General features: G+C 39.4%; 1 protein-coding gene across 2 annotated transcripts in view; it reads left to right on the top strand.

The window, feature by feature from the left end:
• The first annotated feature begins 555 nt into the window (after window positions 1-555).
• Window positions 556-12,500, top strand: part of LOC113817805 (XK-related protein 6) — a 24,379-nt gene continuing 12,434 nt past the window's right edge. The window contains exons 1-2 of one of the 2 annotated variants that reach the window (XM_027369906.2): window positions 556-1,528; window positions 7,768-7,924. In XM_027369906.2, the coding sequence (XP_027225707.2) occupies window positions 7,775-7,924 (150 nt within the window). In that variant the 5' untranslated portion in view covers window positions 556-1,528; window positions 7,768-7,774. Of the gene's footprint in view, window positions 1,529-7,767; window positions 7,925-9,672; window positions 10,678-12,500 lie in introns of those variants that run through there. The other variant, XM_027369907.2, reaches the window with a different exon arrangement.

Raw genomic sequence — 12,500 nt, forward strand, 5'->3', positions numbered from 1 at the left:
TTTCCTCTCAGCTGGTGCCTGGCTACCAGTGTTGCACTTTACTCGCTCACTACGGCAGACAGAGCAGTCATTCATTAACCCCGCGGACTGTGAATGGAAAGCATGTTGTTCTGGAAAGGGCGCTTCGGGACACAGCAGGGGGACCCGGCGTTCTAAACTCGTCAGTCACGCCGGCAGTTAAGAGATTCTTTATCTTATCTGGTGATCCGAGGGTATCATAGTGGACCATTTGTAAGTCTACATTATCCATCCACTTTTTTCGCTGCTTCACGTTTCATTGTTGTTCCCTCGAGGTAGAGGGTTTAATGTTTGGTCACAGTTATGCAAATTCTGTTTAATAGATATCAGACATTGTGTTATATATACACCAAAGAAATTGTTGGGGTAAATAGACAAACAAGGGAGGCTGTTGAAAATCAGGTAATTGTAACCTTCCCACCGAGTCATGTCCACTGAGTAATGAAGATCGGGCGAAGCGCTGTGGAAAGAGGGGCGCGCACTGAACCCCGCTATCTTGGGGTTGTTTATCTTAGGGCGTCCCGCTCCCCAGGCTCACTCGCCACCCAACCCTGCCCCCACCCTCACTGTGTCACCCTCCCAGGCAGATAGCAGACGTAGGAGCGGTGCCCTGCTCTCAGCGCGCCCTGGCGAAGACTGCAAGGCGCTTCTAAACGGAAACAGACGTGACGCGCAGAGGGCCCAGCGGTTGCTTCGTCTGCAGTGCAACGACTCGACCAAGGAACAAAGATCGCCATCCGCCTGACCCTCGGTCGTTTTCCTTTCGTATTTCATCCGCGTAAATTACCGCGTTTCAAAAAGCAAAAAAAAAAACAAAGGAAAGCTTTATAGTTCAGGAAATGGTACTTGGTTGTGTCGTGTTGGGTGGGTGTCCATGGGAATTAGTGTCATCGGGGCGGGTACTTGAGTGTAACAGACAAGTCAGGTCCTACTAAAACTGTTAATTCCGACGTCTATAACTGATCCGCGAGTGCATTAAAGGATATACAATCATTGAAACCAAACTACTCTTGGTAAGTTAAAAGGACATTACAAATACTTCCCTGAAAAAATAACCATTGTCGCGCTTTGATCTGCGTACCTCCGAACAAGTAAAAGGAGCCGACTGAAATCATGCTCACTCGTAAACACATGTGATTCCTTAGTTACGAGCTCTCTGGACGATAATACGGACGTGTCCTGAGTTCTGCGAGTGAGAATGACAGGGTTCCCGAGTACAAAGCGCGGCGTGGCAGTGCAGGCGAGCGATGAGAGGAAGCGGGTAGGGTGAGCCCGCCTGTTGCATCAGTGCAAAAACAACAGAACCTGTAAGTGTAATAGTCTCTAAAGAAGATGGTTGCGTAAAAAGTGCCGTTAAAAACAAAAGGACTGAGGGAGAGGAATTAACGGTCATTAGGTTACAGATCAAGGCGTAAGAAGAAACAATCAAATGTAACCTCGTGAAAGCAAAACAGGAAGGTGTCAACACCATCGACGCTATACGAAAGAGCGCTGTCATCTTTTTGTGTTGGTAAGTATGTCTTCAGACTTTATCCAAATCTGAGCCGTGTTTTAGCGTGTACTAGGGAAAAGAATTATTGTACATCCAACGCAGTTGTAGCAAGACACCGAACTGGAGTGAAATCGTACACCAACCGTAAATGTTATCGTACTGCATTTATGCTCTATTTAACAGCGTGTATTTTCGTTAGCGTTAATATCACTACAGAAAACGTCGATTGAATTATATGCATGAGCGTCAAAATATGTAAGGAATGGATTTTGATAAATGTTACAGGCTTGTTGTACGCGCGTTCTTGTATGATTTCAGTAACAAGTATATTTTATTCGAGAGTCAATTTTCCTTTGACGGAGGGAGACAAGGAATTTAAACTTAACATGTACAGTGTTGCATCAAACGGTCGTTTAGAATAGTAGAGCACAAAGTCAGAGCATGGGGAAGGCCTTGGGGGAAGGATGTCGCCATGGTGATTGCATGAAAACAAAACAATGTCGTTTTTTTTTACTTCTTTTGATTGGAGGTTTTAGATGATGATGATGATGATGATTATTATTATTATTAACACCATTACCGATATTACCATGATAATTTTCACCATCACCGCAATCATCCCACCACCATCATCATAATCATCACCATCTTTATCATTATCACTACCATGATCATCATCGATGTAAGAGACCAAAAGATGTATCATCTCACATATTATGCAAGGTTATGGTGTGTAAAAAACAATAAGAAGAAAAAATATCACATCTAATGAAGATGAGAACAGAAATGATGACAAAGACGTAGGCTAAAAATCTTTCTTTTCTATCTCTTCCAAATATCACCTCCACATCGGAAAAAAGAAAAATGTGTGCCTTCGACGCTTAGAAATTAATATGGAACTAGAAATGGAAAACTAGAGTAACTGGGGGACATGGATTAAAATCTCTGTAACCTTGGTTTTATCACAAAATCTAGTTTTACTCACATTTCTTTTGACTCTGGATTCAATGCAGTGTGTGTATGTGTGCGTGTGCGTGTGCGCGCCATGTGTATACGAGATATCTCAACCCTGCACACTTCCTCTCTGATATTAAGTCTCATTCGTTGCTTTAAGCAGTACTCATTTCTCAAAAACCGGGACCACGGATATATTCTTGTAATAAATGTGATGCCAACAAATCACTTACAGTGAAATAATTCAGTCCAAGTTTTTTTATTATTGTTGATGATAATTGGATTTGCCATACTTACAAAAGCACACTCATTTATTTCATCAACTTAATGCGGCAAAATTATATAGGCAATTTAATACCGCCCCGCCCAGCAACCTGACGCACCCAAGGGAAACCGAGCTTAAACGTCCAACGGTGTTTTTAAAGGGGGGTCATTATTATACATACAGTACTGCCCCTCCTATAATGGACTATGTCCTTTTGATATAATTAATAGGTAATTGATATAGCTCATTATCATATGCACAGGCTTCCTCCTATAATAGATTATGTGCTTTTGATATCGTTGATATGTAACTTTCTATTGTGAGGAATATGTAGGCCTATTTTTTATTTCAATAATAATCAGCTAATAGAACAACATAATGAAATGTTTTTTTATCAGTTTTTATGATATAATATTTTAGAATGATATTTAAATTAGTCGGGCAAAGATTGATAGTTTCCATGTCAAAATATAACTGTATGCCGAAAAGAATCGGGGAATTTCTACTTTTTTGATACGTCTCCTGAAACATTTCCGAGTTAAGGATATATTGTTTTTGTTTAAACTTTTTTCGCATGAATGTCATCCTTTTTATCAGCATAATTCTTTTGTCTGGAATGTATTGGTCTTCGTTATCACTATAATTTATATAATTGCCGTTTTTCCTTTTATGAACAATGTAGCGATTATCATCGTTACCATCGTTATAATCATTATCAATCTCATTGTTATCATCGTTATCGTTATTATTATTATCATCATCATGTTATTATTATTTCAACATTATTATTTATTGCTGTCATCGTTTTTATTGCTTCTGTTATTATCAAGGAATATCTTAAGGAATAGATTAGAATTGATTTGATGAAAAAGAACAGAGATTCAGGATAAGTAAATCCCGAAGTTGAGATACGATAAAAATAAGATTTATATCGTAGCCCCTCCCCTCGTCTTTCCCCTCGTCTCTCTGACTACTGATTGACGAAATGAACCGAAATTAACGGTGACTGAAAAGACTACCACACGTCATCACATACACCGCCCCCCCACACACACACTCACTCACTCACTCACTCACTCACTCACTCACTCGCTCACGCACTCACACTCTCACTCACTCATTCACGCACTCACTCACTCACTCACTCACTCACTCATTCACGCACTCACTCACGCACTCACTCACTCACTCACTCACTCACTCACTCACCCACTCCCCCACCCACCCACCCACAGCCACACATACACACACACATAGGAAAAGAAAAGGACATTAGCTAACGTTACAACGAGAAAAAAACATGAAGTTTAAAAAAATGATTGTTCACTTAATGGCAAATGTAAAGACTACTATACCGTACCATGTGATGTATAGCATTATCATTTCATCTACCCAGATCATAAAAAAATATCGATGCCACCAGACATAATTGGATTGTGAATCTTCGAAAAAATGCAGTTTCTAAAAAAAGTCATGTTGAAAATAAACTATGTAGCACTGTTTAACCTCCCCTTTTGGATTATTTATCACCACCATCCCTCAAAATGGCGGTCCACGTCTGTCTCGTTCATTTCGTTCGAACTCTTCAATTTTCCTTGACATAAATAGGCATTATCTCTTGATCATTCTCTTGGGGAAAGCCGTTTTTTTCACAGACACTATTATTATTTTGTCGATATGAGATACCTAAGGTTACGACAGAGAAGATTCTAGCACAGTTTGTGGGGGAAAAATGTCGGCGTCTAAATGTTTACAGGTCCTGTAAATTGTTTACTCGAGAAAGAAAATCGTGATGTAACATACCAACGCTGTCAAAAAAGGCACTTCTTTCACTGCTTTTTTTTGTGCTTATTTCTGAAGGAACCTCCACACAGATATGTACATATGTAAGACAGACAAAGTGGGGGGAAGAATAAACGATAGAAATAAAAGATTAACCATGCATTAAAACGTATAGATATAAAGCTTGTTTATACACAGGATTATCACGAAAACTGTTATTGAGGATCTAAGTATAGAAATCGCATAGAATTGAATTTATTAGTACCACGGCTTTGCCATGAACCATAAAGCGAAAAACACAACCATGTTCATTATCATTGGTTCATTATGATGAGCGTTTTGTAAATGGCGGAAACAGGGGGAGCATTTTTTTCTCGAGTACAATTGAGCATGCTTAGGTAAAGATGGTGGCTGGGTGGTACTGCACAGCACACGGGTATTACTAGACACCGTAGCAGGCTTCAAGGAAAAAAAAGTGAATATATAAGAGAACGCTTTGTGTGTTTCCAGTGTGTAAGTTAAATTTCAACGTAGAATCAATAAAGCTTCCTTTCAGTCACGTCCACAGTGCCATGCAATCCTCCGATGATAAGAAGTTAAAAAAAAAATCTGAAGATAAATTAACAAGAGTTCAAGAGACACTGTCACAGATTTTGGGAAGAAAATGTGAAAGTGAAAGAAAGATGCGAAATATTGTTGATATTTATTTTTACGTATGTATATATACATGTATATAAGTGTATTTATATATATATATATATATATATATATATATATATATATATATATATATATATATATTATGTATGTATTGATACGCGTTATTTAGCCGCTTCAGCCATTCAGTCATCCATCACAGGCAGATGAAAATGCTTGAGTGATTTTGTGGGTCGTTCTAACAGTATGTTTATCTTTATAAGCTTAGGGAATGAGACTGACATCCGAGTATGAATGTGGCTGACAAAGAGTGACAAAGAGGAACGTAGTCTTCCGGAAACATGAATTAATGAAGTGTGGAAAATAATTAGGCAAGGGAAGTTACTGAATAATTGATCATAATTTTGTACCAGCTTCCCTGCGTCACTAGATGAACACACACACACAGACACACACACACAACACACACAAAACACACACACACACACACACACACACACACACACACACACACACACACACACACACACACACACACACACACACACACACACACACACACACACACACACACACAAACACACACACACCCACAGACTGGCTGAAAGCTGATTCATGTACTAAGCTTAATGCATAAATATTGACTCCTTCAAAAATGATATTTGAAAACCGCAATTACGCGTGCAAATTAAATAAAACGAAAGCAAAACAAGAAAGTAACCCATAAAAGACATAAAAGCAGCTATCTAGTTCTCAACATCTATTACCATTTTCTCTCAGTCTCATTGTGCAAGGTTTGGTTATTATGCATGCACTTCCAACCCCAGTTCTTTCACAAATATTATGTCAGTTTATCTTCCTAGTAAATAACTTTGTGGGTCTATATACTAGATAGATTAATAAAGAGATAAATAAAATTACTTAAAATCATAAAATTACTGAAATTTGTTTCTCTTAGAATAGGCTATCTAAAAATCCTGAAATTTTGATGGCCAGAGTTGAAGCAACGAACTTAATATTAATTGCACATTATAAATGTTTAATGCGAGAAACACTGACTTGCAAGTTACATAATCCAAGCGCAATAACACGTAAATATTAAAACAGAGAGGGGCATTCATTTATGTGGACATTGGTAAAGAAAGAGCAACTGGTACGCTGGGGTACGGTATTCTTACATTGGTACCCTAAGCGCGTGCCAATATTACCCAATCTTTAATCTTGGCCTGTTGTACGGCAGTCCTTCACAGATCTGTTATATTATATATACTTATAATTTGACAATTTTTTTTTATCAAAATACAACATTTGATACGAGAAATCTGTAAAAAGAAAAAAAAAAAAAAAAGGAAGCTTTGAGGTCCTGTGACACAAAGTGGCTGTTGAAGCTGGACATCCGATGGAAAGGAAACGCTTGCGCCATGACTAAGATCTACAGGCGGTACGAACATACAAATCACACATGCACTTCGCTAGCAGTATCGTCAGTCGTTTTAGAGATAGGTCTTCATTGGTTGTTTTCATCGGTATTTTTCGTTTAAAAGTAACCGTGAGATAGTTTTCCAGGATTGCCCCCTTCTATTTGATGGATGTACCAGAAACTGATATATGTATATATATATATATATATATATATATATATATATATATATATATATATATATATATATATCAGCGTGTGTGTGTGTGTATTATATGTCTATTTGATATATGTACCAGAAACTGATTATATATATATATATGTATATATATATATATATATATATATATATATATATATATATATATATACATACATACATACGTGTGTGTGTGTGTATTATATATCTATTTGATATATGTACCAGAAACTGATATATATATATATATATATATATATATATATATATATATATATATATATATATATATATATACGTGTGTGTGTGTGTGTGTGTGTGTGTGTTATATATTTATTTGATATATGTACCAGAAACTGATATATATATATATATATATGCATGTATATTATATATACATATATATGTATATATATAAATATATACATATATATATGTATATATATAAATATATACATATATGAAGTTGTGCGTGTGAATATATGTGTGTGTGTGTTTGTATAATGCGGTAATGAATTGCGTAGAGACCATTATTGTAAATTCGTTCTGATTACGCCCAACCACTGAGGCGAAACCTAAGCCGAAGTGTATCCGAAGTAGGTTAGGGCGTTCGAACACCAGCTTCGACCCGTTTGCAATTACCAAATTGCACAAAATCATTTAATTTACTTTGGTCATGCTATCTTGAAACTCTCGAAATTTTAATAACCCACCATGGCAGATAGAACATTTATTGTTGCTGAAAAAGTAGAATACTATTAAGTGTAAAATGTAGTGTATGTAGCAATAACCATGAAAAATCTTTATTCTTTATTTTCTTTAATGGTCAATGAAAAGCTGATCCACAAACAAATATTTAAGTATTCATGTTTGTGTATCACAAAAATATTACTTTTAGTTTTTATAATTTGGAGAATGTTCCGCAAATACCAAGCATTTTGATACCATTACCGTCATCTGTCAAACACATCTATTCACAGGACGAGAATGAAGACCCAACCAAGCAAGCGCGTGGCTTTCTCGCCACTGCCAGACGAAGACAAGGACGCAGACGAACAAACCGTCGCGGAAAAGGACGCCGACGGCCTTGTATCGGAAAGACCACCGAGCATCTGCAAGTTCACGTGGTGGAATGAGGTAAGGTTGGAGGGGACATGGTAACCGTTTTCTATATGGGCTGGTTTCCGTGGATGTGGTATATCCCATTTTCTTTGGATGTGACATATCCCATTTTCTTTGACTGTGGCGATATAGCACACTGTTTCCCATATGCTTAGATGAGCCGCCTCCCATTTTCTGTGTACGCGAGGATGCGAACGGGACCCTTCGATTTTCTGTGAATTTGACGATGTTGGAGGGTTTTTGTGTGGGAGTGACATGCGTGTTAGTAACTGACTCTGTAACTGGCGAATGTCGTGTGGTTAATTTGATAATGCATCTCTTGGAAGGGGGATGTAATACGTTGTCACGGCATTTCTTTGGCGACATTTTAATGAACAAAACACTCGATCATGTATATCATACATTCGTATGTATATATACAGGATGTGCATGTGCGCACACATTGATATATATATATTACTTAAATATATACATGCACAATCACACTCACTGGCTGATCCACTGGTTGGCAAGCACACACACACGCACACACACACACACACACACACACACACACACACACACACACACACACACACACACACACACACACACACACACACACACACACACACACACATACACATACATATATGCATACATGTAATACGCACACAAACGCGAGCGCGAACCTAGTATATTTGTTTACACATATGCATACACAAAATACATGTTATTGCCAATGTGAAACACTACAAGCTCCTCCGAGTATATTGCAGGACTTGCAAACAAGGACAAGTAAAATATCAGTGTTTTGTACGCATTACCTGGAAATACTCGAGCCATAATGTTGCAGCGAATCTTTATGACGCCTGCCTCATTTTTATGGACATTAAGCCGTTGACTCACCTCGCCCCACCTCCACCTGTATCGATGCAACAGCAATTGCAAAGCCATCGGTGTTTGTGCATCCACTATCCCCCACATCCTTTCTTCTTATTCATAACCTGTTTCGAAATCCAATTCACGTCGTTTGGGACAAAACTTTCATCTGACTGTATTGCTCTTTGCGGAACTCTTGTTTGTTTTCTTCCCGTCAAGACCAATACTTCAAGGGATTACGCAACCTTCCCTCGCCCGATCCGGATAATCCAGCCCCCCTCATGGTTGAGCCGCCCACCTTACACGCAAGCAAACGCCCTTCCTCGGGCGGACGCAAGCCACGCACTAGCGCCCGCATTTCCGTTGTTTCCGCCCTAAAATAACATAACGGTGAGGCAGACCGCGAACTGTCGGAGCGCTGTCCCCGGCCGCGTTGCGTCATCGCCTCTCGGGCACGTCGCTTATGGAATGGCGTGCTGTTTCGAGGAGCGTTAGTGTATTTTTGGGAAGGTCTGCGTTGTCCTGGGGTCTGGGACTTGGCTGACAGCGGTCCGAGCTGACGGGACCTAATTGGAATCAAGTGTAAATAAATGTAATGCTAACAATGTGATGAATGCGGGCATTGGATACGCGATCGCTCGCCGCGCGTTTAACCTTACAAAGTGAATGCACAATGCGACAGATGGCATTGATGAGTCTAAAGATTGGAATTTTCATTCTTGATTATTAAATCAATTATGTATTTCACTTGTCCCACAAAAACGCAGCTGCTGGCTACTCTGCATGTTTGACCACCAAACTGTGAGGTGGAGCAGCCTCAAGGTTAGGTGTTAAAATTAACCCGTTGTGCCGGGTGGCAGGGGGAGGGGAGGGTGGGCCTCCCCCTCCCGCCCCCTCGTGAGTCCTGCAGTCAGTCAGCAAGACGGGCCCAAACACGGAGGGTCCCTTGCTCTCCACCTGCCAAGGCGGTAGGAAAAGCCATCCCACGTGGAACGCAGACACGCCGCTCTGCCCTCGACCCCTGCGAGACAACGCCCCCTGCCTGGTTCGCCGAACACGGCTCACGCTATTGTGTACGGCCGAGTCTAGTGCTGAGTCACCGTTGGCGAAGGCACACGAAACACCTGCTGGTTTTCAGCTGGTGTAGAGGACTGTCGTGAGCGGCGGACACGCACAACTTTCACTGAAGTGCGAGCTACGAGTGTTCTAGAGAGTCGCGCCGTGGAAGCCAGCCCGGATGCAGCGAGACCGGAGGTTGGTGTGGTACCGACAGATTTCCTGTAACTGATAATGGTACAGCACCCTGTTTCAAGCATGCCATTCGGAGCGGCGCGCGTGCAAAGTGACATGTTGACCTTACGGAGAACGTTGATACAAGACGAGTTTTTAAAGCACCGGCGTTTTTACTCATCCGCAACTCGTGCAGTAAGCGAGTGTGTGTGCAGTGGCGATATGAAGATTATGAATGATGAAATGAAGAATTCGTGAACTGGCTCGCTATCGAAAATCTAAAAGGTCGAGATTAACCTTATCTTATCAGATATGTAGAGGAACTACTATAAACCTATATGAAAGTGCACAAACACCTATAGTTATAAAGAACGAGTAATTTTCAGTGTTGACAAAATTAACAAAAAACAAGGCGACCCGTTACATTAGTGGAAATCCCTGTTCAGAGGCGTGAAGGACTCGCCAGTGGAGGATTTTTTTCCCAGTGACTTTACATCCCTAGTGAGGAATGTATGTGGCGGCGTTGGGTCCTCTCTAGATCCCTGCTGGTGTGAGGATGATTATTCCAATACAGTCTGGAAGTGCTCATGACAACTATGGAAAATAACTCTGTGTCTTCACTGTCGTACCTTGTCAACGTGAGGCAAGGGCGACCCAAATTCACCATCAGAAATGAGGTAAGTACGACTCGACGGACCCGGACCTCAGGAGGAAAATAAGTGAGGAGGGGAGTCATACAAGAACTTAAGTCAAAACAAGAAACGTTGCTCAACTCAATAGATTAAATACCTTACGACGCAATCGAATACTAAATAGATACAAATACCTTGCAATGCAAACAAGTTCTAAATAAATCAAACAAACAGAAACAGCACTTAACAGAAAGGATACGGGTAATAACATTATCCAGAACGTATAAAATATCAAATGTGTGGAGAAACTACTCAATAGCATCCAGGAGAGAGTGAGGTAGTACGAGGTTCGAAAGTTACGGCAGGTGTTGGCCCGAGCCTGAGGGCGAGGTGGTCAAACCGATACCAATCCGAGGCTTCATTAAATTCGCTGACTTTCACACTGCTCGATTCAGAGATTGGATCCTTGGATAGGAACAGTGAGATTTAGTCATTGTAGATTATAAGCGAAGATGATACGGAGTTTTTGCGTTAGAGAGAAAGTAACGTTTTGGTTAAAGTGGAAGGGAGTGGATAGAAATTTTAAAATACCGTTAGTTGCATTGACACTGCTGCATTTTCCTTCGTTTTTATTACAGTTCTATATCAGTGTTATTGTAGTTAATTAGGGACTAATCATGTTCGATTTACATTATATATTGATATAGATATATTACCAAGCAGATTGAGTCGCAAATATCTTTACATATCTATCCATCTACCTTCGTCTATCCAATCATATGCTTGCATATGTATATACTTGCATATAATTTTGTTTGTGTTTGCGCGTTTGTGTGTGTATGTGTGTGTGCGAGAGAGAGAGAGAGAGAGAGAGAGAGAGAGAGAGAGAGAGAGAGAGAGAGAGAAAGAAAGAAAGAAAGAAAGAAAGAAAGAAAGAAAGAAAGAAAGAAAGAAAGAAAGAAAGAAAGAAAGAAAGAAAGAAAGAAAAAGAAAAAGAAAAAGAAACAGAATTTACTAACAGCAGTGACCATGAACTTCGAGTGAGAGAACAGGACCCCAAATAAGGGATAAAAACAAATCGGGACGTGTCGAGGACTCGCCGATTGAGGATATATTGAATTTAATGTCTGACCCTTGCCGTGTGGTGTCAGGTCGTTGAGCAGAAAGTGTAGCCAGGGTGTCTGTCCTCGTCGTTAGGTCCTGGTGCAAGGACGTGCTGTAGGAGTGTGTGTGTTTTGCCTTCAACTCTTTTAGGCTGATTTCCTGGTAGTATTTGATGTCTGTCTGTATGTATAGGTGGATACATTTTTTTGTATGTATATGTATCTATAGATGGATGGATAGATTTTTTATGTATGTATATGCATCTATGTGTATGTATGTATGTATGTGTGTATGGGTGGATAGATTTATGCATGTATGTGTGTGTATCTATGTGTATGTATGTATGGGTGGATAGATTTTTTATGTATGTGTGTGTATCTATATGTGTATGTATGTATGGGTGGATAGATTTTTTATGCATGTGTGTGTATCTATATGTGTATGTATGTATGTATGTATGTATGTGTATCTATATGTGTATATATGTATGTATGGTTGTTTATGTATGTATATATCTATGAATTTTTGGGTATGTATGTTTCTATCTGTATATTTATGCAGGTATGTATGCTTCTATGTATGTTTGTATGTATTCATGTATTTGTAAATGTTTATATATGTATTTATGTATCTATGTATGTGAAGGTATGTATTTATGTACATGTATACAAGTATCTGTCTGTCTGTCTATGTATGTATGTGTATATCTATGTATGTTTATGCATGTATGTATGTATGTATGTATATATCTATCTATGTTGTGC

Source organism: Penaeus vannamei, chromosome 15 (assembly GCF_042767895.1).
Source record: "Penaeus vannamei isolate JL-2024 chromosome 15, ASM4276789v1, whole genome shotgun sequence".
NCBI lineage: Eukaryota > Metazoa > Arthropoda > Malacostraca > Decapoda > Penaeidae > Penaeus > Penaeus vannamei.